The sequence below is a fragment of the Toxorhynchites rutilus genome, chromosome 2 (assembly GCF_029784135.1).
Source record: "Toxorhynchites rutilus septentrionalis strain SRP chromosome 2, ASM2978413v1, whole genome shotgun sequence".
Classification (NCBI taxonomy): Eukaryota; Metazoa; Arthropoda; class Insecta; order Diptera; family Culicidae; genus Toxorhynchites; species Toxorhynchites rutilus.
The window spans coordinates 94,366,977-94,394,927 of NC_073745.1; the positions used below are offsets into that span (position 1 = coordinate 94,366,977).

Sequence of the window (27,951 nt, forward strand, 5' to 3'; positions counted from 1 at the left end):
ATGCAAAATTTATGTTCCATTTGTATGGTAGGGGGGGAGACCTTCGCCGGCCCCAAAAACCCCTACATACCAATTGTCATGCTGATCGGTTCAGTAGTTTCCGAGTCCATAAGAATCAGACAGACAGACAGACAGACAGAAATCCATTTTTATATATTTAGATATCGAGATGCTTAGAGTAGTTCATAATAATTTCAGTTTTTGAGTAATATTTTCAACTGTGTGTTTAAAATGTTATTTTTACTTGATAGTGAATTGAGTTCCCAACAACTATTCTTTACTGCATTATATTTTCATCAGACATCTGAATTTTATGTTACGTTTTCATATAACGTTTCATTGTAGGTTTTTTGAAAATAAGATCAATGATTTTGGATACGGAAATTAAAACAATAAATTAATTTTAAAAAGTCATGTGATAATGTGAAAATTGTCATTTTGGATAGCCGCCATCTTTTTTTTAATTTCCCCTCCACTCACCCCCATCACGAAGAAACTCTTATTCGAGAATCCTAGAGTTAGGCACCAATTATTTTTTGCTGGAAAACAAAATTAAATTCAAGAAATTACCAATTTCACAGGACAACACAATATATTTAGGTACGAGGTGAGCGAACAATAACATGTGAAGCAAAGATGGATACAAGTGAAAACAGTATTTTTTAAGGGATCCAATATAATATAAGAATATTAAATAGTGAAAAGATGAATAGAAATAACAAAAATTTAAATATAAAACATACAGGGTACAAGCTTATAAGAAAACTGGCAAGTATACAAAAAGAAGAACATTTTGTTTATTTAATTTTTTTTTGATTGCGTGTCCCGTTTTTATTTCTGCCTACTTCGGTAGTATTAGTGTTAGATTGAATTCATACACCCAAAATAAATACTTAGCTTTTTTTTTTGACATCCTCAAACATTAATTTGAATGAGATTAAATGTATCATTAAATGTGATATCTACCCATAGTTACTGGAACAGCATTTACTCAAGCGAGAGGTGAGTTTGTGTATAATATTTCGCGCATTGTGATATAATAGCAATATAAGAGCGCAAAATAAGAGACACTAAGCAAATGAGCACGCATCAAATGTTTCACGTTGTTTACGCTCTCCGTTTTACTCCCAGAAAACTCTTTCCGTGTATCAATTTTCCAATTGTATTTTATAATGAGGTGTAATCTTCTCGTGCATTGGTACGACAACACCAGTGGTTATGTGGATAGCGTGGTTTTATGGAACAGACTTACTACCCAAGTCCAAAAAGTACCCTTTGAAGAAGTACCCTTTGAAGAACATCAAGAATAACTTTCTGAATCCATTGTCCCAAGTTCAAACCAAAAATCATTATTGTCAAATTTGTGATGTGGAAAAACGATCTCACGACATCCACCGTTTAACATTTTTCAGGGGAAAAACAATTTTACGCATCGATCCTCTTTTGAACCAAACAAAACTAGCAAAAACCATCAACGGGGATATCCTATGATGAGCATCCTCTGTGTAGTTTCGGTTTCCCTTCATTTGTTCGTATCATCGCAGCGAACGACCTCCATTTTTATTGAGTGTGGATTTATTTATGGCGATGTGTAATCCCACTGTCAGAGACAGTGTGCGAATGTGGCGTTTTTGCGTTGTTAGCTGGAAATGCATTTTCCCAACGATGGCAATGGCAATGGATGGTGTGTTGTGTTTTACCGCATTACTCTATGCTAAATTTCTCGCTCCGATAGCGGATAGCGCACAATTCTGACAAATTTTTCACACCCAACGGAGGGAAAGGATGCAACAAAAAATTTATACCACGGCTCGACGAACAGCAAATGCTCGCTCGGGCGGACGAGGATTTCTCCCGCAGCGAGTTAACCGAATGTACCGAAAAATAGACAAATGTAGTCTCTAGCGGCGCAGTTACAATGATGAAATGTATGTTTCGGCATAGAAAGTAGGAACGCAAAAAAATTGGCACGGTACTTTGATGCAGTTTCCGCAGATGGTTTTTGCCCTTTGGTCATTTTGAGATCGTTTGGAAGAAAAATGGAAAACCATACCGTGGGAATTGCTGTAGGCAATTTCATCTACAATTCTGCCCTCTGAGCTATTCTCTTCTTCCGACAGGATAAAACTGCTGCAAAGAAGACGCACTCTAGCACTTTTATGAAGCAAACGAAAAATTGACTAGCGGTAATGTGAAATATTAACTTCGGTACAAACGCTCGTAGAGAATATACATGTTTTGCTTGCGGCTGATCGACACAGTGATTGGAAATCAATGATTGGAATCGGATCAGAGTGTAACCTTTAAATCGATAACGTAAAAGGTTTGCTTGAGATCAGTAGTACCTACATTGTAAAGAATAGTTCGGCGAATCGAATACCGCGATACGCTCGCTAGAAGAACAGTTTGCGAGAAACCCACAGTTAAAATAAACAGTTCCCGCCTCAAATGTTAGCAAAATAGTTTAAATTCCTGGTTTGCCAACGTTTATCCTTCACACGGAGCGTTTCATCACCATAACCCCCACGCCTCCGCCCGCCCGGGGTAGTGTAATTATTTTACAGCTAACCACGTTTATACGTAAACTTCTATCCCTTCTGGCAAAACGTTTCACGCCCAGACTTTTATATGTAGTTCACACACGCACCCACACATACGCGCGCCATCAGTGCTTCCGGGCGGTACGCGTGGTTCAACACCACCACTTTTGTTAACCAGTCAAATTTACTAGCAGTTTTTCTCTTCAACCCCCACACTATTCCCCTCCCCACCACAACGCCGGCACGATTCGTCTTCCGTGCGCACATATAGTTTTCAGTAAAAATGTAAACTTCTTCTAAACGCGCGGCGGCGTTTGTTCATTCCTAGCATATTCATGTCGAACAACGGCGCTGCTGGAAAGCTAGTCAACCCCCCAACAAACATCCACCCGTAATGCCACTGTCGGAAAGTAGTATTAGGGTATCCCGTACGTGATACAAATAGGAGCTACAAGTAGAGATTTGTTATACTTTGGGGATTGTGGGGAGAATTTACGTTCGAATTCATATATCATAGAAGGTTTTGCTCGCCAGCCAGAAACTTTGAAACGTTGCGGATGAACTTTCTCTGCGCTAAGCTATGCTCGGTTCTGTGTGATGTTTCCTCTGCAGAGAGTTCTATCAGCTGTTGATGAACGTGATTATAAAGTGTGACGAAATCATTCCATTTTTTATCGTTTTCATTCATAGACATGGAAAAACGTAACGGGTTTTCCGTAAGTAAGTGGTCACCACTATTAAAAAGCTGTACTTTGTCAATTTTTCCTCAATTTAATCATAGAATCTAACAGCGCTGTGTACAAATAATTATTAACTGAGAATTGTGAGAATGTATTTATTTTTCAGCGTAGAACTGGATCCAACAGGAAGGTATGGAATGTTAAATGAAAATCTTATAACAGAATATGCATGAAATAATGGAAGATTTCGAACGCTATATGCTCGATCATTTTTAGATAAAACGTATAGATTTTTACACCGATCGATTGTAAATATTTCTACGTATCTTCTACGTATCTATCACAATAAATAAAGTTATATTTTTTAGAAACACACAATTTAATAATTGTGAAATGTCGAGCATAATCTAAACGCCATAAATCCCATGTTGATTTGGCTCAATTTGTGATACTCAAACTGTACCGAGCAAAAGCAGTGACTAAAATAGCAGCGAAATATAATTGAAATACCTCACACAGTATCTATTTATATAGCCAATCCATGGCAAACCGATATAGTGATTCTCAGATTTTCGTAAATAGTGGTAGTTTTGTTCTTTATCGCAAAACATTAGACCCGTATTTTTTTTATGTTAGGGTGCCCATTTTCATTTTAGGGTGATCCGAAATATCGACTTTTTTCCTTTTTTTTTTTTTTCCAAAAATGACGTTTTTAAAAAATTTATAACTTGTGAACTACTAAACCGATTTGGACGGTCGACATATCAAACTAAAGCTAATTAGCTAGTCATTCTTGTAAAAATGCTACGCTTGCAAAAATTCCAGGTTTTGGTTTTGTCATTATTGATTGTATTCGTTTTTTTTATAGTTTTCATGGTCTTGGGACCAAGGGCGCTATATTTTTTTTATTTTTATGGAAAGCTGAGGATTTTTCACATAACATGTCTCGATATTAGGAAGGCGTTTTTTTTCGTTTCTGAGCTATGATTCTTCAAAGTTACCCGATGGTCCAAAAAATCATTTTTCCCTTTTTTTTTTTTTCCAAAAATGACTTTTGTCAAAAATTTATTACTTTTGAACTACTGGACCGATGCAGTTGATCGGCATGTCAAATTAAATTCTATTAGCTAGCCTTTTTTGAAAAAAGTAACACACTTGCCAAATAATTGAAACGGTCCCGAAACGATGTAACCTTTAAAAAACAAATATAATCATTAATTACGAAAACAAAATCCATTTTTATTCAGGGGTAATATTTTTTCAAACAAGACTAACTCATTGGTTTTAATTTGAATCGGTTTAGTAGATCAAAAGTTATTATTTTTTGTAGTGGAAAAAATGGGAAAAAAATGATTTTTTGAACCATCGGTTAACTTTGAAAAATCATAACTCAAAAACGAAAAAAAAACGCCTCCCTGATTTCGACATGTTATGTGAAAAACCCTCAGCTTTCCATGAAAATATAAAAAGGTATAGCACCCTTGGTCCCGAGACCATGAAAATTTTAAAAAATTTTAAAATACAATCAATAATGATGTGTTGATAAGAGCAAAACTCGAGGATGGAATTTTCCGATTTAGGGCTCTCTTCATTATATCATATTTTCTGAATCAATCGTTTATTCCATGTAACGGAGAAACATGTTATTTGCAAGTGGATGAAAAATCTTGCACGAGAATTGTATCTGAAAATAATCTGATCATTATAATATGTCGAGTTTTGGTAGAAGTACTCAAATTTTATAGTAAAACATAATTTTAAGGGGTAGATTAGAAGATTAATCAATGAATAAATCATTTCTGCGATTGGACCCATGAACGTGCGCTTAGTAAGAAAACGTGGATGAGATAACGAAAAATAAATTTTGGGTGGGACGAAGTTTGCCGGGTCAGCTAGTATGGAATAAAACACGTGTTGTAATATCTATGAAAGATATTTTTTATTCGTAATAGTCTCCATTTAACTAAATACAACGTTTAGATGGATCAACCAATTTATGCATAGACTCTTTCATGTCATCTAAAGGGATGTTCTTTAACACCTGTGTCACAGCTGCTTGAATGGCTGGAATATCATCGTAAACGCTCCTTTCGTGGCAGTTTTCAGTTTAGGGAACAGAAGGTAGTCACATGGTGGTAGATCAGGAGAATACGGAAGGTGGTCGATGTCACAAATCTGTTTTGTCATCAAAAATTCGCAATGTTTTTTTGTTTAGTGAAGTGGTGCATTATCATGCAATAAAAACAGTTGTTTCCCCTCTGGATATTCAGGTCTAACACGGACAATTCTTGACCACATGTAAAACTTGTAAATAGTATTCTTCATTATCAGTTTGACCTTCTGGAACAAATTCCTTGTGTACAATACCCCTGAAATCGTAGAACGTGATCAACATTGTCTTGATTCTGGACTTCTGAAAACGCTTTTGACGTGGAACTACGTCTTTCAGGAAGATTCCAAATCAGAAAACAGGTCACGTTTTTATGAAATAAAGTTAACGTTAAAAACTATTTACACTGTGAACGAATTCTCATGATTTGCATATCAATCGAATCGGAAATTCTCTATGATTTCTTTGATATGCTATACTTTACAATTCGCTAATCTTTAAACGGTTTAAATTCATGAAAACTGGAAGAACTTCCTTTTTCCACATATATTTGTTCTGCAGATTTGTGTGCTAACTCTACCCATATTTCGAATGCCCCTAACTCGAACATTTCTTAACAGATCGGAAAGATGTTTGCATCAATTGATAGGAAATATTTCCACGCGTCTATCACAATTAATGAAATATTATTTTTCATGAGAAAAACTGAATAACTGTGAAATGTCAAGCGTTATTTAAACGCCCTAACTGCCAAGTTTTGATTGGCCCGATTTACGGTTTCCCCAAAATCAATGTGCCTGGGGGATTCCGCTTTGTCGAAACATGCAAGTCGGGGGTATTTTTTCCCACAGAGCTGTGTTCCCCTAACACGGGTTCCAAAATTAATGTGCCTGGGGGAATCCGCTTTGCAATTACATGCAAGTTGGGGGTATTTTTTGGTGTTGAGTACTTTTGTACTCGCCTGTCGTTGTGCAGACCGGAATACGTTTCCCTAAAACGTACTTTTAAACTGAGAAGCCTGGGAAAATCGTCATTTCAGATACTAGAGGTTAATTAACTTTCGCGGTTCGAGAACTACGTAAACATGAAATGTGCAATATTTTCAGAGGGATATGTAAAATACAATGATCGTTTGTCAATTCTTCCGTTCACATATTTTGGTAGTCCTAGGCATCATATCGAACGTAAAAGGACGTTCATCGAATTTATTTGTAACGAAGAAACATAATTTATTACAAAAATTTCGATGCATTCTAAAATAATATTCGAAGTGGTAAACAAGTGGATTGTATAATATAATTGCGTAGTTCTACGCAATTATCGTGTCCGGGGTCGGGGTCTTGTCCTAGATACAACCCCTTACCATTTTTTTTGGTTTTGGCTCGCCTTTCGACTTCCATTCTGCAGATTGACACTTAGTTTCAGGGTCATATTCAAAGCACCATGTTTCATCACCAGTTATGATCGAATCAAAAAAAAATCTGGATTGTTTTCAGCTGTTCTTCGCAATGCTCTACACGAGCGATTTTTCAGTCTTCATTTAATTGATGTGGAACAAAACGTTCACAGACCTTTCTTTTACCCAAATCGTCAATTAAAATTGTCCAAATAGTACCAATTGATAAATTTAATCCTTCAACATAACAGTGAAATTTCCGTCAACAGCAATGATTTCGCGGACTTTTTCAGCACGGTTACTTCCTTCTGGACGACCAGGTCTTTCATCATCGTTCAAATCTTCACGACCATTTTTAAATCGTTTAAACCACTTATGAAATTTAATATTTCCGTTTTTTTCATTGTATTTTAACGACACAAGCACAAAACATACTATCATTAAAAGCGCATAACTTTTTTACCTGTCAACCAAAAACTGTTACATAAAGTTGGCTGCGTATGAAAGGTGAGATCTTTACCTTTCTAATGCTATCAACGTTCAACAGGTGGAGTTGCGTGTTCCATGATTTAAATAAAAAGTCCCCTTATTTATTGAACACTAGCTGACCCGGCAAACTCCGTCCCGCCCAAAATTTATTTTACGTTATCACATCCCCGTTTTCGTACTAAGTGCTGTTCATGGGTCCAATCGCAGAATTGTTCATTGATTGATCTTCTAATTAACCCTTTAAAATTACCTTTTGCTATAAAATTTCTAGTACTTCTACCAAAACTCCAAAACTATAATATCAGATTATTTTCAGACACAATTCTCGTTCAAGATTTTTCAAGCACTTGCAAATAACATGTTTCTCCGTGACATGGAATAAATGATTGATACATAAAATATGATAGAGTAAAGATAACCCTAAATCGGACAATACCTCCCTCGAGTTTTGCTCTTATCAACACATTTGGCGATCCATTTTTATTTAAAGATAGAAGACGATATAGGAGTGCATCTTATCAAATTAAAATCCATTTCAATTTTCGAATGAAGATCAATTTCGTTAGCGCAAACATAAACGCTTGTCAATATGTAATTGTAGAACATATGCGAATTGAATTTTCAGAGTTTTCCCAATTTTTTTCAGAGTTTTCCGAAAATTCTCAATTGTCATGTTTGGTTGAAATATGTTTGATTGAAATATGTGTATAATTTTTGTGGGAACCCCTCCATTCCAGAGGACAGATGGGTGTCATACCATCATAGAAAACTTTCTCATACATAAAAACCCTAACATCCCAAATTTGGCTCCATTTGCTTGATCAGTTCTCGAGTTATGCTGAAGTGTGTGTTTCATTTGTATGTCAGTCCCCCACTTACAGAGAAGGGAAAGGGTGTCCAACCCCCGTAGAAATGTTTCGTGCCCCCTAAAGCCTCCACATGGCAAATTTGGCTCGATTTGTTTGATTAGTTCTCGAGTTATGCAAAAATTTTGTGTTTCATTTGTATTCACAATTAGAGAGGGGGAGGGGTCTCGAACTATCATAAGAACCTTCTCCGACCCCAAAAACCCTTACATACCAAATTTCATGTCGATTGGTTCAATAGATTCCGAGTCCATAAGAATCAGACATACAGACAGACAGACAGACAGACAGACATAATACTACTATAATGCGTTGAAGTTATTCAAATTTTTTTTGTTTTTTAACGATTTTCCTCAAAGAGAAATTATGATCATGGTTTGTCCGGTTTTAGAAATCATCATTTTTGAATGAAATAATTCGAATTTTGAAGTAGGTGTTGCATTTATCATTCTTTGAGTTTATCGTCATCATATTGATCCATTCATAATTTAGGCTTTCTTCAGAATATTGCCTTTTCTTGGGCATTTTAAAAGTGTTCACTTCAACACACTCAACACAGAAAAACAATATTTCTGCTATGCGCGAGGGACACCGTAAATAAGCTGCAGCGCGTCAAGCAGTTGCTATAGAAATCATGTGGACAAAACAACATTAGTGAATCGGACAACTCATAATCAGAATTGAGGTCATCGAAATGCGTTAATTACATGGTTTAGCTGCGTAAATCTGATACAAATGCTATGCAAGCATGATGTTCACAATATTCGTAATTGTTATATTCCAGAAAAGATCTGAATACGTGACGAAAAATCATCTGGTGACTGATTAAAAGTAGCCTCAAATGAGGGGCGCATTGACACCAATAGAAGGTGGATAAAAGGTAGATAAAAGGTGGATTTATTTTAATAAAAATGTACTATGAAACTACTGTAAATCATGAAAAAGACAATTTTTTTATATGTTCTGAAACATTCGAACACCTGATTTGACACAGGTGCGCTGAACTAGAGCGTTCAAAAAGTGAACAAACCATGATCATATTTTCGACTGGACAAACCAAAATCATTTATCTTATATCATACTATTGAGAATCATCACAACTGTTGTAGAAGATTCAAACGCTTGTGGCAACGATTTCTGTTGAGAACCAAACAATCTAATTACTTATTCATTGTATAAATTGACTCTTTCTATTCCCGGGCGATTCCCTAAGTCTTACAATAAAAGCCCTCCCTTATTATAAAACTCCGCAACATAAACACACACATAGAATCACAATGAACTCCAACGTCCATTCATTTGAACCCTACGCTTTCTTACTTCCCGTTAATTTATGATTGTGCTCACAATTTAAAATACTAATATTTGCACAAAAAATCAAATTCGTCATTTTTGGCAGTGGCAACGAGAACAGCAGCACCGGCACTCATAATAAACATTCTTCCTGCTCGCCCCCGGACCGAGCTGCTTCGCTACGATGCTCCCCGATTCGCTCGGGTGTACCACACCACAAGCTCCTTACACCAGGTTCACCCTTCATCCGATGGGTTGCTTTAAAAGAAGCGCCTGGTCGTGTGCCGCCACAGATGCACTCTCTACTCGAAATAACATCTCGACGGGGTGAAATAAAAACCCACACCCACGTCGGGGTAGTAGCACAGGAAGACGGGAAGAGACGCGCATTCTGATTGTTAATAATTCAAGCGAAACTTTCCCTACTCTACCGGTTGTGATTGTTCTCCGCCGGAGTCGTACTGCTGCACGTCATCCAAAATTATCAGGGAAAATGATGTGCGCTCTGTTTTCCGACAGAGTCCACCATCGCCATTTGCTCGGCGTTCGGTTTCTAAGAAGGGGTGGTGCCGGGTGACAATTTGTCTAGCAAGCAAATTATATTTTAATTCTCCGCTTCATCTATTCATTTGAACGGAGACTTGCGGGACTGCCACGAGTACGACAATGAGAATTTTCCCCCAGCGAGAGGTTCGGTTAATTGAAACGACCGAAAAAAGGATGATGGCGTGTCATGAAAAGATTAAATTAGCTGTGGATAATTCAATAAGAAGCACTCAAAAATTCTGGAAGTAACAAATAACTGCACACAGCAGATCTGGCAAACGCAAATATCAAATCAATGTTGAAACTTCCATGTAAAATCCTCTTATGGATCAATCCACAGTGGGGACAAAGTTTGAAGATCTAACCTTTTTCTCCTTCTTCAAGCATGTGACACATACTTTTGCACAGTTCAGCTACTTTTCGCATTAACCCATTTTAGGCCAAGCGTTCGAAAAATCGAACAGCAACTTTGATAATTTTTCATGTCTTTGGACAGGAACCTTATGGTAATGTTTTTGCACCAAAAGATAGCTTAATTTATTAGCTATCACTTATATCGATTTCATACAATTTTGAGTAACTTTTTTGGATAATAAATTCGATTTAAAGCAAGTATGTTTGGAAGGTGTTTTCAATTTCCATTAAAAACCCCAATAAAATACAAAAATATGTGAAGTTTTCTACAGTACTGCTCTGATAAAAGAACATACATTGTGATATAGAGCGAAAATCATTTGATTGAGCCGCATACAGGAAAATAACAGCCGGGGAAATTTAGTGTTCGAAAAATCGAACGTTGGCCATAACGAACATTTTTTTTTCTGCTGAATCAACACCAACACATCTAACATCCGCTGCGCATTTTGATTTGTTTACTTTAGAAGACGGAAGGTTTTTCATTTCTTTTTGCATTTTCAGTTGTGAATGTTTGCAAATATCGATTAATTTAGCAAATATTATCGAAAATCTGTATGATTTTTTGTCCGTAACAACATTAGGTGATGGCGGCCCGTAGAATTTCTTTTGTGGAGGAGCTGGAGTAAATGATCAATACGTGCAACGAGGATCCTTATGAGATTGTTTGGGTGAATATTCTTCCGCCGGACCGAATAATAACCTCCCAACCCTCTATGCCATTGTTTTTTAGCAGTACTCTGGTACTTTGCAGGTTTTGGAAAATGTTCGATTTTTTCGGGAAATGGATAATTGGAGAGACTAGTTTTTAAGCATTGACATTTCTCCACAGTTAACAATAAAAATAACACAGCATATGCTTTCGTTTGAAAGAAAAAGCCTGTCAGTAATAAGTTAAAATTACATGAAATAAGAAATGCCACATCTCACCTTAGGTGGATTAATTTGGATTTATACTTAGAGACCTCCATTCTCCCGTTCTTGTTCTTCCGGGAATCCAAAATTGATGCATTTATGAATAACGTATATTTGCTAATTGAAGTGACTTTTAGTTTGCAGTATGTTTGTACTTGCAAAAAAAATGCGGGTTTCGGCCAATGTTCGATTTTTCGAACAGTCATTTCCCGGAAAATGGAAGAAGGGAAAAACATAATTCTTGAACATTGGAGTTCCTTTAGCGTTAATAATCGAAAATACAACAATGGCTTTCGTCAAAAAAATAATTTTTACAGCTTGGTCGTTAATGGGTTAACACATTCTCCCGCCGTACTGGTTCTTCTCTTTGTGGTAAGTTTTGATAGAAAAAGTTTTCCGTCCACATCCGGAGTTGCTCCGTAAACTTAACCTGTTCCATTGTTCCATTTTGTGGTTCAAAAGTGACAACCACATCATACCGACGACGCTCGTAAAAACCGTCAACGTCAGCTCAAAACAGATGTTTACAGGCGTGAGTACCGAAGCTGGGAGTGGAATTTTTTGAATTTTTGCTCCCAAGTAAAACTTTGGCACGTCATCCTAACAGAAACAGATTAATGTAGGGCATTTAATTTGATTACATTTGATGCCGACAGTCAATGGTCCCATCGTTACCAAGAGGGAACATAGCACCACTACTTGTTGGGACCTACATGTTCTACACGAGCCCTGTGTGTTAATATATTCAAATTTTGTATTCACAGTTTGGTTAGGCTGCCTTATGAAACTATTAGCTCCCTTTCCTGGTTTAACGAGGCGCGAATTTTCTTTGATCGCATGATTCAACACAGCGCCGTGCGGAAGATGTTTTGCTTGGGGATTGATTGAAAGCTTCCTCCCACTCCGACTCGTCAGCTCATATCCCTAAACACTTTGCCCATGCTATGATCAAAGAAACTTGTGGAATTTACGGTGGCGCTGTCTGAGAAGAGTGGGGGTGTTGTGTTTACAGCTGGATATAACGCTTATTACGTTACATTCGGCTTTATCGATTTCCTCGCTCGCGTTTTCTTAGGTAATCTGGTGTAGTTATTTTGAAGTTATTAAGGTTGAGATTGTGATTATATGAGGAATATTATATTTATCCCTGAAGGAAACATTCCAAGTTTTGAAACGAACTATAATCGTTGGGGGTGGGATCTGAATATTGTAGAGAGTGATGCACTGATTTACATCATTTGGCCGTCATCGTTTCGTTTGCCTTTAACGTGAGATTTCACGCACATTCTTCTATATGCGGCACCAATTCATGTTAGGTTTGAACTAATTTCAAAACTATTGGAGATTTTATTTTTGACAGAAGCGCTATTTAAAGTTCCAAATTTGAATAAGAGATATTTTTGAAAGTTATTAGCCTAAAATATGCCATTTCCAGGATATCCAGGGTTGCCCAGACCAAAGAGTTTAAAAGGAAATTATAATAATAATTTCAAATGAAACTATTATATTAGGTTGGGAAGAAAGTTATGCATTTTTTTCGGTAGCTGGCTTTAGTGATCAATATCTCGCGTAATATCGATCACACAATTTCAAGTTTAGGCTCGTTGTAAAGGTGACATTTCATACTAAGAAAAAAAATCTTTTGCTGTTTTTTGTTTGTTCCATTCAGTTGTGTTAACAATGGAGGTCAACAAAGAGAAAAATCGGACGTCTGTGATAGAGACATGATGAAGTTACCTCCAGATAGACAACAAATTTTACAACAAAACGATGCATATATGACCTAAATCGGACAATCTGAAGCATATTAAAATAGTTTTGAATTTCACCCAAAAATAATGGATTACTTTTTCCCCAACCTAATATATAAACTAATATTAAAAGACGCGTGTGTAATGCATAATTTAAACATCAGATGGCAAAGATGTGCAAATTTAGATGCGTTTTTGTCTCTTAATTGTTTTGCAATTTTGGGAGCTCATAACCCTCAATTGTGCTGCGCCTTCCTTACAATAACTTAATAATTAAATCTCTTTTTTAAGTTTTGGACAATTTTTGCAATCATACCTTTGCTAATTTTCATTCCTGGGCACGTCTCGTGTTGTGCTGCTGCTCCCGCCATACAGTCCAGGTAATGCTGGAAATTGTACACAAAGACTGAATTATAATTATTGACATAGAACTGCGTCTTTCAGGAAGGGTGCAAAATCAGAAAACAGGTCACGTTATAATGAAATGAAGTTAACGTTAGTACATATTTTTACTGCGAATGAATTCTGATGAATTCCATACCAATCGAATCGGAAATTCTATAAGATTTGTTTGACATGCTCTATATTACAATTCCCTAATCCCTAACCGGTTTGAATAGATGAGATCTGGAAGCATTCCTATTTCCCCATACATTTGTTCTGTCAAATTGTGTGCTTACCTTCCTTTTTTCTATATAATCACCGTAACGTTCGAGGCATTTTTCATAGCGTGGCACGACTTTTTCTATTCCGAGCGCGAAGTGCGTAGCGTCCAACTTTTTTGAAGTACGATGTAACTGCGTTACGAATTTCTTCAGTGTTATCGAATCGTTGACCGCCGGGGTGTCAAACCACCACAGAAACATTTGTTGCATCCTAAAACCTGCACATGCCAAATTTTGCTCTGTTTGCTTGATTAGTTCTTGAGTGATGCAGAAATTTGTATTTCATTTGTATGGCAGCCCCCTCTTAGAGAGGGGGAGGAGTGTCTGTTCACCATAGAAACGTTTCATGGCCCCTAGAACCTTTACATGCCAAATTTGGCTCCATTTGATTGATTAGTTTTCGAGTTATGCATAAATATGTGCTTCATATGTATGGCAGAATTTCTGTCTGTCTGTCTGTCTGTCTGATTCTTATGAACTCGAAAACTACTGAACCGATCGACATGAAAATTGGTATGTATAGGTTTCAGGGGTCGGGGATGGTTCTTATCATCCTCCCTCTCTAAGGGGGCTACCATACAAATGAAACACAAATTTCTGCATTACTCGAGAACTATTCAAGCAAATGAAACGAAATTTGGCATATGGAGGTTTTAGGGTGCAAAAAATGTTTCTATGGCGACACTCCACCCCCTCTCTAAGGGGGAGCTGCCATACAAATGAAGCATACATTGCTGCATAATTCAAGAACTAATCAAGCAAATGGAACCAAATTTGGCATGTGAAGGATTTAGGGGTCAAAAACATTTCTAAGGTGGTTCAACACTCCATCCCCCTTTCTAAGTGAGGGGCTGTCATAGAAATGAAACACAAATTTCTGCATAACTCGAGACATAATCAGACATGGAATCAAACTTACCATATAGGGGTTTTAGGGATTAATAAACGTTTCTATGGTAGTTCGACACTCCTACCCCCTCTCTAAAGGGGGAATTCCACACAATTAAAATACAAATTTCCGCATAACTCGAGAACTAATCAAGCAAACTGAGCCATATCTGGCAAGTGGAGGTTTTATGGGGCACGAAACGTTTCTATGGTGGTTCGACACACCTACCCCCTCTCTAGGGGCATGGAGGCTGCCATACAAATGAAACACAAACTTCTGCATAACTCGAGAACTAATCAAGCAAATGGAGCCAAATTTAGGATGTGAGGGTTTTTGTGTACGAGAAATGTTTCTATGATGGTATGACACCCGTTCCTCCCCTGAAAAGGAGAAGGGGTCCCATAAAAATAATGCACATATTTCTAACAAATATATTCCAACCAAACATGGTAATTGAAAATTTTCGGAAAACTCAGGAAAATGGGAAAATTCGAAAAATTTAATTCGCATGTGTTCTACAATTACATATTGACAAGTGTTGTTAGTTCATTTGATTGATCTTCGTTCGGAAGTGGAAATGAATTTTAATGTGATAAAACACACTTCTATATCATCTATATATATATATATATATATATATATATATATATATATATATATATATATATATATATATATATATATATATATATATATATATATATATATATATATATATATATATATATATATATATATATATATATATATATATATATATATATATATATATATATATATATATATATATATATATATATATATATATATAATTAAAAATGGATCGCCGAATGTGTAGATAAGAGCAAAACTGGAAAATGCAATTGTCCGATTTAGGGCTGTCTTCATTCTATCATATTTTCTGTATCAAACATTTATCATATGTAACGGAGAAACATGTTATTTGCAAGTGGATGAAAAATCTTGCACGAGAATTGTGTCTGAAAATAATCTGATATTATAAGTCGAGTTTTGGTAGAAGTACTGGAATTTTATAGTAAAAAATAATTTTGAAGGGGAGATTGGAAGATCAATCAATGAACAGTTCTGCGATTAGCCCCATGAACAAGCTTTTAGTAGGAAAACGTGGATGTGATAACGAAAAATAAATTTTGGGCAGGATGAAGTTTGCCGGGTCAGCTAGTATCTGATAAAATGTCGTGAACATAGATTACTCAATTTTGATCACTAAACAAAAACCCATGTTCTAAATCATGAACAATGATGATTTTACTAAATCAACATTTGGTTGATTTAGTACAAAACGCGACCTATTTTGCAACAAATTTTATTTTTCTGTTATTCTTTGACATAAAACCTATTTCGAGAATGCAGGTATATTTGAAAGTATCAATGGCATCCAAGTAGAATTGTATGAAGGAGCATGTATTTTCATAAAAATCAATCAGCTAGTCCGGATTTGACAAATATCTGGGCCGGAATCTACATCTTCGTGGACATTTCCATAAAGGTATACCGTGTAAAAAGACACGCGACAATAATTTGAATTAATGAGTAAATAATTATTTTTTTGAGTAAACTTGTTCCAGGAAGCTGAAAATTTTCCTCAATAAGTTACGGCCTTATCTTAATCCGTGAACAAGCATCGGTTCCACCGAGCGGAGCAATAAAAACAAACTTCCACTTTATTGACATAAATTTAAAAGATAAACATCGCTTCAGAATCGAAAGATCCATATCGAACCAACATGTTTACCCGAAGAGTTCCACTAGTTCAGCAGTTTCACCGCACCATAACTAATCCGCAATCTTCTCTCTCTTCTATTTGCAGTGGAAAATACGATGGGGAGTAGTAACAAAGTTATCGCCAGCAGCAGGTAAGCTCGCGGAAAAAGTTTCACTTACTTCAATCAGCTTTTTTTTTGTGCCCTCCTGTTATCTGTACTGTTCTGGCGGACCAGTTCCCAATAACCACTCTCTCGGCATAAAAAGTTCACCGCCCGCGTTTATTATCAATAGATCATGAACAAATATAGGAAAACTTTATACTCGTGCAGTGCTCAGGCGGAACCCCGCCATCGCCATCGGGTTGGAGGACTACGAAAATCGAACCACTAGTGTTGAGTTGGGCAGACAAAGTTTTCATTTCAGCAACGAAAAATATCTAACATTTATTGCGCTGCCAGGGCGAAGATCACTTTATGGATTTATCATTTCAAGATATGTCAATTTCCCCGAGTTGTGGAAGAGAATTGTGGATGGTTGTCAGGATAAAAGTTAATATCTTAGTTTAATACAAGTGGAATCAGATGAATGCAACCATATACACACGAAGTGACCATTTCCGTAGCATAGTAACGAAATCAACGGACTGAGCAAATATTTGCACTTTTCCACTCAAAGCATCTTACCACAATTATTATCAGCTTACAGCAAACTTTTATCCGCAATTATGTAGCCTGGCTGTGGACGGAACATCGTGCAAACCGTATCTGCCCCCATCGGTTTTCCCAGTAATAATAAAGATTCTCTCCTTTTTTTTTTCTTTCACTTTGTTCCCGGTTTGTCAAGCGTCTTACCTTTAGCGTCTGAGTACTTGAACAAACTATCCCTCCAGACCCCCACCCGATCGCTACCCTATCCTTGATGGGAGGAACCAATCTGCCAAGTACTGGAATAAACTTGCTTCAGGGGGAACACTATTATTATTAACTCTTGTTTCTCTATGCGACAAACTATAAATATTTGTGATAAGTTTTATTATTTCCTGCAGCAAGTCTAGAAGCAAAGCCGGTCATACTCATGGTGCTGGCGTGATTGCCACGACAGTTTTTATTTATTTTGTTGTTGTTGTTGTTGGTGTTGTTACTGTTATGTTTGCACGCTACTAGGACTTGACAATAATTTGCAAACTGTTCTCGCAAACGCCGGTGGATACCTGGGTGGGAAATGTACGACACAATTGGCGCTATAGAGACGCACGTGGTCGATAAATGTGAGTGATAATCCAAATACTGGCGAATCTTCAAAGAGTATCAATAATCATTACGTTTGAGTGAAACTTTCGACTATAAAAACAATGCTATTGGACCCAGCTTACAACGCCAACCCTGTCAGGACGAACGCCAACACACAAAATTGATCATTTCCAAAGATACCTCCCGGCGCTGCGTCGGTAAACGAATCGTTTAATTAAATTATGCAAATAAACCTGTAAAATGATTGTAAGTACAAAGCCAAACACATCGGGCATCAGTCGTCTAGCGAGCCGGTGAACCCCAAACACTCATCTGTCTGGGTGCCACCGCGAACGTGGGTCCCTCGATAGGGTTGCCAAGGTGGAAAGTGACCCAAAACATACGCAATCGAGTGCTGCTGCGCTTGGTGAAACTGCAACCTCAATGAAAAATGCAAACCACTCAAGGCCTTCGGTAAACCAATTTGAGTCCATCCACCCGCACTCGCACCCGTGCCGTGTTCCGACCTATGGGAACATTCGCAAAAAAAAATGCACGCAATTTCCAACCGATAGGAATTTCAACAACAGGGAGAGAAAGAAAAATAATCGGTACCGAGCCATCGATAGGGAAAGCACAACATTTATCAAATAAAACATGAATTTGCACACGCCCTGAATGGCCGGAAAAGCATTAATGGATGCTATCACAAATAATAATAAAAGAAAAACGAGTGGGTGTTTCGAAATGATTTTTTTTTAAAGTTGGGCATCGTCTGTCCGTGTTAAAATGTTTGTGTTGCTCTGAACGTACTAACGGTTTTCAAATAATTTCTCGAAATCCACCTTGTAAAAGCCATCGTCATGTTCATCTTATAGAGCTTAGATCATTCAGAAATGTGGCAGTTAAGAGTGCGTTTATTTATTAATCAGGACTTCACCTCGGACGAAACACATGCAATTTTCTTTTATAGTATTCATTCAACACATTTTCATTTTCGCTTCAAACCCAACGGAATACGACGCTATATGTCTCAATTCAAATTTCAGTTGAACTAACAGCTTCTAATACGGTATGTAGAGTATATAGAAAATCGCTTTTCCGAATATTTCTTCACTTTTCCAATTTTCCTAGCCGCGTGAGCTAGGAAAATTGGAAACAGCAGACAGCTTAAACCGAACGATCCGTTCTTGAGCGGGAACACACATTCATTTTTATTTATGAAAATTGAAATACACAATTCGTAATTCATGTCACTTACACTTGTGCTAAACATTTCACAATGCATGATCGCTCAATGATATGAAATTTCACGAAGCAACTAACATTAATGTTAAAATTCAAATTTTGTTTGTTAGAGTTGATCTTGTTACTTTTCTTACTTGCAATACAAAAATACCCTCGACTTGCATTTATTTGCAGTGCCGGTTTCCCCAGGCACCTTGATTTTGAAGTTTGTAGTTTCATAAAATATATTATTTTATTCATTTTCATCGTAATCATCGTAATACTTTTGTAAATCTATCAGAAAATGACTGACTGAATAGACTAACATATGAAGAGGACCGAATATTTTGACCATTTTTTTTTAATTCTTAAAATTTTTTTAATTGTGATTTCTACAAAAAAGAGATGGAAGAGTTTTAGGAAAATAATTAGGAATTTCATAAAAAAATACTGAAAAAATATATACGGTATGTAGAGTTTATTAGTGTTGTAGAGTTGGCAGTTAAGAGTGCGTTTATTTATTAATCAGGACTTCCCCTCGGACGAAACACATGCAATTTTCTTTTATAGTATTCATTCAACACATTTTCATTTTCGCTTCAAACCCAACGGAATACGACGCTATATGTCTCAATTCAAATTTCAGTTGGACTAACAACTTCTAATACGGTATGTAGAGTATATAGAAAATCGCTTTTCCGAATATTTCTTCACTTTTCCAATTTTCCTAGCCGCGTGAGCTAGGAAAATTGGAAACAGCAGACAGCTTAAACCGAACGATCCGTTCTTGAGCGGGAACACACATTCATTTTTATTTATGAAAATTGAAATACACAATTCGTAATTCATGTCACTTACACTTGTGCTAAACATTTCACAATGCATGATCGCTCATTGATATGAAATTTCACGAAGCAACTAACATTAATGTTAAAATTCAAATTTTGTTTGTTAGAGTTGATCTTGTTACTTTTCTTACTTGCAATACAAAAATACCCTCGACTTGCATTTATTTGCAGTGCCGGTTTCCCCAGGCACCTTGATTTTGAAGTTTGTAGTTTCATAAAATATATTATTTTATTCATTTTCATCGTAATCATCGTAATACTTTTGTAAATCTATCAGAAAATGACTGACTGAATAGACTAACATATGAAGAGGACCGAATATTTTGACCATTTTTTTTTAATTCTTAAAATTTTTTTAATTGTGATTTCTACAAAAAAGAGATGGAAGAGTTTTAGGAAAATAATTAGGAATTTCATAAAAAAATACTGAAAAAATATTTTTTGAAATCCTACACTGACAAAAATCGATTTTTAAAACTAAAAGTCGATTTTCTCAAAATGGTCATGTCGGATTTTGAAACCGAAATCAAAAAAAAAATTGTTGGTGCCAAATGTCAAAAAAAAAAATTTTCTGGCGCTTGGTGGTTTTTTTGTCTGAAAAGTCAATTTTTTACCAAATAAATTTTTTTGAGATAACTGTAAATCTCGACGTGTCATGCAATTTTAAGACATTTGGCATCAAAAAAAAGTTTGAAAGCCCCGATCAAAAAACTCAAATTTCAACTCTACAACACTAATAAACTCTACATACCGTATATATTTTTTCAGTATTTTTTTATGAAATTCCTAATTATTTTCCTAAAACTCTTCCATCTCTTTTTTGTAGAAATCACCATTAAAAAAATTTTAAGAATTAAAAAAAAAATGGTCAAAATATTCGGTCCTCTTCATATGTTAGTCTATTCAGTCAGTCATTTTCTGATAGATTTACAAAAGTATTACGATGATTACGATGAAAATGAATAAAATAATATATTTTATGAAACTACAAACTTCAAAATCAAGGTGCCTGGGGAAACCGGCACTGCAAATAAATGCAAGTCGAGGGTATTTTTGTATTGCAAGTAAGAAAAGTAACAAGATCAACTCTAACAAACAAAATTTGAATTTTAACATTAATGTTAGTTGCTTCGTGAAATTTCATATCATTGAGCGATCATGCATTGTGAAATGTTTAGCACAAGTGTAAGTGACATGAATTACGAATTGTGTATTTCAATTTTCATAAATAAAAATGAATGTGTGTTCCCGCTCAAGAACGGATCGTTCGGTTTAAGCTGTCTGCTGTTTCCAATTTTCCTAGCTCACGCGGCTAGGAAAATTGGAAAAGTGAAGAAATATTCGGAAAAGCGATTTTCTATATACTCTACATACCGTATTAGAAGCTGTTAGTTCAACTGAAATTTGAATTGAGACATATAGCGTCGTATTCCGTTGGGTTTGAAGCGAAAATGAAAATGTGTTGAATGAATACTATAAAAGAAAATTGCATGTGTTTCGTCCGAGGTGAAGTCCTGATTAATAAATAAACGCACTCTTAACTGCCACATTTCTGAATGATCTATGCTAATATGTTGCATAAGGTATATTATCGTGCAAATTAACATTTCGCAACAAGTCCCAAAAGCAAATCGAGATAACTATTTTTATTGGCACTTAAAACCATACGTTTCGTCTCGTATTCCGAAAAAAAGTCCCGGAGTGTCGATCTTTGACAAAAAAAATTTTTCGAGATGACACTAGATCTCGACGTTTCATGCAATTTTAAGACAATTGGCATCAATTTTTTTTTCGAAAACTCCGATTTCCTTAACTCTTCCCTGGGATGATTTTTCGATTTTCAAAAAAAAAATTTCCGCTTTTGCTACTTTCCCTTAAGTCCATTTGAGCTTTTATTTCACATAGGGTGTTTTTTCGAGGTGGTGAACATTTTGTATAGGGTAACTTTTTGAAATTTTAGGGTGGTTTTTTCCCATACATTCATTGGCACCCTAATGTACATATTAACTTATGTTCTAAGAGATACAATCATCATATATTTCCTATTTTTTCTGTTTATCCAATATGTTGAAGATTTTGGTATCATCTACTGAATTTGAAAATTTTTAGCTGCGATTTTATTTTCATCTACAGGAATAAAGCAATGAAATATTTGTGTTCCCGATATTGTTTTCGAGTGATTGAACAGTTCCTCAAGCTCACTTGCCTTTTTCGTATGCTGTTCTTTGGATTCAATTTTGTGATACATTTGTCATTTTGTTTAACTTCCCTATCATAAAGATCTAGTGCTTTTTGGATTGTGTTTCCGTAATCTTGGGCAAGACTTGCTCTCTTTTGCCATTCGTTGTAGAGTCCCTCCTATTGCATCACAGGGTCCTTTCCCGTGGGATAAGGCAAAGAAATGCCATTCTGCTTCTAGTCCGTAAACTTTTTTGAAATTACACAGACTGGCGAAATTCTTTTTGTTTATGTAGTGTGCTGCCGATGGAGCGGACATGAGAGTCATTTTTTATAAAATCGATTATTTTTCTGACAAATTCTATCAATTTTTCTATAAACAACTTCATAGCCGCAGTGTCGTGTGTTAAAACTTCTGAAATAACTTTAAAGCTTACGTTTTATAGTTTAGCATCTTTTCTGTAGTATATTTCAAATGGGTGAATAGTTGCTTGGGAGTTATTCCAGTGATAATCCTGTCCCGCATTTTAAATTATGAATGAAACATTCTCTGAAAAATCACAAATTACTATTATTTTTCCTTCCGTCAAAGATTCTTTTTTTATTTAGTTGTTTCTTCATGAATTGATGATTTGGAAACACAATCCAAACAACATTAGAGCTTTATGATTGTGCAGTTAAACAAAATGACAAGTGTATGCAAAGGCAAGTGAACTTGAGGAACTATTTAATCACGCGAAAACAATAGCGAGAACACAAAACTTTCATTGCTTTATTCCTGTAGATGAAAATAAAATCGCAGCTAAAAGGTTTTCAAATTCAGTAAATGATAAAAATGCATGAATCTGGTGCAATCTCGAAAATAAATTTTCTCTAAAAAACTTATTCAACATTTTTATCATTATTATTTATTTTTTATTATCATTGTTATCATTATTATTTATTTTGGGTTGGCTTTCTGCACTGAGAATGAAATAAACTTAATTTCAATAAAATATTAAAAAAGTTTTTGTTAGAAGAACTTTTTTTCCTTAAATATGCACAAGTTGCGATGTATGGAAGAGTTGTAGGGCACATATGTATCTACAATTTCATCAAAATCTGAGATGACCATTTTGAGAAAATCGACTTTTAGTTTTTAAAATCGACTTTTTTTCAGTGTGGGATTTAAAAAAATATTTTTTCTGCATTTTTTTTTAAATTCAATTATTTTCCTAAAACTCTCTCATAGATCACTTTTTGTAGGACGTACCATTTTCGAGTAAAAAAAATTATTAAAAAAAAATGGTAAAAAATATTTGGCCTTTTCCATATGTTAGTCTAAATAAATTTTCGGAAAACTTGGTATGCCAAGTTGCTTAATTAGGTAAGGTCTTCACGCCCAGAAAGTTTCATTAAGTTTTGAGAGGGTCATGCCAATCCCATAGACAAGTTGGCGCGAAATCCGTCACATATATTTTCACATAATTGATATTATAATTCAACTTGTATTTCTAAAGGCATGAACTAGGGAAAATCAGTTCATGAAGCTATTGAAATAACTTTTCGGCAGACTATCATGGAAATGACGATGATTCTATAGATTTTTTTTGTAGCTGTGTTCTTCTATAGATAATTCAAAAATACATCTCTGTCCGTGGTATGTAATTATCCCAAACCGTTTGTAGGGCAGACAAACAGTATTTATTCAAATGACTTTTGCATAAGAACGAGAAGCACAAATTTTAACGATCCATACATGAATAACTACCTGCGAGTATTGGACCATATGAAAAAGGAAATGATATATGTACAAATAAAAACCATCTTCCATAAAACTTTAAATGGATGAAAGTCGGGAAAAGAGCTGCACAATTTTAACCAGCCGAAGCGAACCATCGGGATTTTGATATCACCTAGTTGAATGCAACACAGTAATCTTGCGGTTACGATAGAAGCCAATACGGTTTTAATGACAAATATTCGATGCTCAACTTTGAAATTTGGTAATAGCAGAAATCACAAAAGCATATTAACCCTCTACAGCCCAAACCCGCCTATAGATGGGCTTCACGGATTCTCTTTTCAAATTATTCAGACATTATATTCAACGTTCACCCCCGCTAGAACGTCTTTAGAATATTTTCATCCATCACACATACACATTGGCTTTATGCTGGCAGCTTTCTGCTAGGAGTAGGAGGAGTTGAAAGTCGGAAATTAGAGATAAAAGTGGAATAGGTTTTTTTAGATAAATAAAAAACTTGGATCTTAGAGAGTTAATATTTAAACTCAACAAACAGAATCGAAACTATTCCTTACAACAAATCTGCACCTCAAACCATCATTCCAAACAACCGGATAAAAGACTGCCCATCACAAATAGCAAACGATTCGAGCAAAATCTCTTCCGACAATCAGCGAAATTGTCCCGACCGTAGCACATTGTTGGGGGCAAGAGGGAAAACTATAAAATCATGCCAGAACAAAAGTAGCGATTTCCGTCCACCGTGGGAAACCATAGCCCCAATGGGTGGGGCAATTGCACAGAACAAACCGTGTGAAAAACTTTCCTTCTCTTCTGATAATCATTTTATTATAAAACGGACCGGAAATGAGTGAGAGAGGAAAAAAACAGCACACGGTTAGCTTCTCAACAGGGCGTCCGTGAAGCGGTTTCAGGAAGGAGAAGACGCGCAAGACTTTAATTGTTGTTGACGGGGTGTCAGGTGCCTTGGTTTGCCGACTGGGAAAAAGTAAGACTGACGACGCCAAGGGTTCACGAAAGTGGATTGGATGAATAAAATTAAAAATGCCAAAGCGGTGGAAGGAACGGAACGCTTTAATTCCTAACGATTTTCTTTTGTTTTTCACCCAGGGAACCGAGCTACTTCTTTTCGCCCTCCGCATTTCGCTTTAGCCGTCTGAATATACTTAGTTTCAATTGGTTACCACTTCCTTCTTCGGAGAGGTTTTTTAGCCATCACCTTTTTTTGCAACGAATTTCCTTCTTCTAGCTGCTGGCTAAAGTCGGAAAAACTGCCAAACCAATGGGATCGCAGGAAAAGCACAAAAAATATGGTCCTTAAGGTTACGACACCGTTTTGATGGTAGCCGTCGGAAATAGTTTTTAGCCGTGTTTGCTTTGTTGCACTTTCCAGGCTAACCACTATTTTCACTCCTGCGGCCAACTTCGGCTGTAATCTCTGTAATACCACGATTTCCTAGTTTGAAAAACCATACAACGCCCCCTCGGGGGGTTCTCCGTCAGACGCAGTTAATCGAAACGGCTGTTCGGAAAATAGCAGCTAGTGCTGCAAATCGATTAAAAATTCATGCACTTTTCCGGAGGATTCTTTTTTTCTTCCCTCTTCTGTAAAGCCCAGGCGGCTCCCGGACGGACATGTTCAAGTGGTCAAGTTACTGAATTATTCACACGAAAAGGAGTGGTTGCGATACTGCCGGTGTAGGTTTGTGATTGGAGTTCAATATTCCTGTTTGAAAGTAGTTTATTTTATCCGTCCAAGCAAATGTGGAATTATTTGTTCCTGGAACGCAGGTCTACTGTATTCGCCAGCTGTTACCAAACTGCTCATCCAGTATTGATGCTATCTCAATTACGGGCGAATGCAAATAAAGGGGAAGTAATAATGTTTGTTCTCTCAATAAAACTTGAAAAAAAATGAAATTGCTCTTGAGGTTTTCCTAGGCAAATTATAAAACTGGAAAACATCACTCCGGACCTTTCGTTCACCACTTTCCGATAACCGGAGAAACCACAACTTCCAAAAATATCCAACATCGATTCCGATATCAGCCGAAAGGATGCCCACCTCAAAGCTAATCCCTTTTATTTATTGTGTGTGTTTTGGCCTACGCTCGACCACTTTCTCAATACGTCGGAAATGCTACTGATTGTGAGTGAAATACGAAACAGCAAAACGGAAAATTGATTAAGCTTTTCCTTGGTATACTGGCTCCTCGCATTTTATGTCGCTCCATCTGACCAGTGGATAAGGGAAAGAGATTTGCGGCAGTTCGAAGAGAACCGATTCAGCCGCCTGACCGGAGGCGTGTGTTTGTTCCTTGATGTGTGTGTGTGTGTAGGATGCCGGGCAACTGAATGTGGATCGACATCGAACGTTCCGTTTGCCAGTATCAGGAAAATCGCTGCCGAAGAACGAGAGACGGTCACATGTCTGAACCGTTCCGGGATGCTGCAGCAGCTTTCATTTCACTCGAATTCAACTGCTATTGAATTTCAATACGTGCACGTGCACGTGCTCGATTTGTAAAGTAGGTTAGAAGCGAGAACCTACAGGTAGTGGGAACGTCTTGACAGTTTGTTCCATATAAGCATGTAGAACGGAGTCCCGGTCTCTCGATTAGGGGTTTAGTGTTGGCGGAATATCGCGTGGACGTAATCGTAAAGACAATCGGATATTTACTTAAAATGCAGTCGTTTCAACAGGATCACGTTCGGAAATATTTGCAGTAGAAAGAAAATAAAAACTTCTGTAGGGAAACACTCCTTTTGTTGATACTCCCACTTTGATTATCTCATACACCTTGATTCGGCGATAATTTAGGACTAGATTATATTCGTTAAAATCCAATTCCGGCTAAATCCCAGATTTTCTCATGAACTAACCCAGCAAATGGAATTCAATTTGGCATGTGGAGGTTTTAGAGAACAATAAATGTGTCTATGTTTGACACTCTTTCCCTCTCTCTAAGAATTGTGTCTGAAAATGATTTTACATCATAATGACGAGTTTTGGGAGAAGTCCTAGAAAATTTATAATAAAAGGAAATAGTAGCGGGTCAAAGGTGTTACCACGATCCCCGTGGCTCAGACCAGGGATCGAGGTTTAAAGGGAGGTCCGTCTGATCACCCGTGAGAGTGATAAAGGGTAATCAACTGATGAAGAGTTTTGCGGTTAGACCCACTAACGTTCCCTTGTTAACAAAACGTGAATCCCAGTAACCTAGTGTAAACTTAGTATCACATGAGGGTCTTAGAATGAAAAGGGTGTAAGTGATCTGATCGATTTCTCTACATCGACTCTGGTCATAACTTAGCTGCAAATACATTTCCAGTTGTGTTTGACAATGTGGAAGATAGGTCAGAACCTCATCTATCGGATTCTAAAGGGTGTGTCACATCAAATTGCATCACGGAAAAAACGCTGTAGAAAATTTAATTTTTAGGAATTATATCTTCAGCTTTCGCTTATAATCAGATAAGAGTGTATAGATCACGTTGGCCATGCTTCACTGTCAATTTTTCGTAAATTTGGAAAAATGTCGTCGAACGAAAAAGAGCGTCGTGAATTAATCCTGTGCACTCATTTCGAGAATCCGGAGTTGTCGCATCGGGACATCGGTAAGATGCTGGGAATCGTCCAATCCACGGTTAGCAGAGTACTAAAAAGATACTTCGAGAACCTAACCATCGACCGGAAGGTGAAGAACGGCAAAAATGGATGCTCCGTCAGTGAAAAGATCACAAGCGCGTAGTTAAGCAGTTTAGACGTGATCTGAGAAGTTCGGTCCGGGATGTCGCCAATAAGCTGAATTTGTCAAGTTCATTCGTCCAGCGGACCAAGCAGCGGGAGGGCCTACGTACATACAAGGTTCAGAAGGCTCCTAACCGCGACGAAAGGCAAAACATGGTGGGGAAGACGACGAAACCTACGTCAAAGCAGACTTTCGTCAGCTGCCTGTTGTTCTTCTCCGCAGAGGACAAATTCAGCGTTCCGGAGGAGATTCGCAAGCAGAAACTATCCAAGTTTGCCAAAAAGTACATGGTGTGGCAAGCGATCTGCTCTTGCGGAAAGCGGAGCGCCCCCTTCGTGATGACCGGCACGGTAAACGGGCAGGTTTACCTTAAGGAGTCTTCTCTTCTCTTCTCTTCTCTTCTCTTCTCTTCTCTTCTCTTCTCTTCTCTTCTCTTCTCTTCTCTTCTCTTCTCTTCTCTTCTCTTCTCTTCTCTTCTCTTCTCTTCTCTTCTCTTCTCTTCTCTTCTCTTCTCTTCTCTTCTCTTCTCTTCTCTTCTCTTCTCTTCTCTTCTCTTCTCTTCTCTTCTCTTCTCTTCTCTTCTCTTCTCTTCTCTTCTCTTCTCTTCTCTTCTCTTCTCTTCTCTTCTCTTCTCTTCTCTTCTCTTCTCTTCTCTTCTCTTCTCTTCTCTTCTCTTCTCTTCTCTTCT

At 36.8% G+C, this 27,951-nt stretch overlaps 1 protein-coding gene across 1 annotated transcript in view; it reads left to right on the forward strand.

Annotated features, from left to right (window-relative positions):
- The window catches only part of LOC129765950 (uncharacterized), a 254,900-nt gene extending 237,529 nt beyond the window's left edge, over window positions 1-17,371 (forward strand). The window contains exons 3-4 of the mRNA XM_055766407.1: window positions 16,386-16,431; window positions 17,328-17,371. Of these exons, the coding sequence (XP_055622382.1) occupies window positions 16,386-16,431; window positions 17,328-17,371 (90 nt within the window). The remainder of the gene's footprint in view (window positions 1-16,385; window positions 16,432-17,327) is intronic.
- The last annotated feature ends 10,580 nt before the right edge of the window (window positions 17,372-27,951 follow it).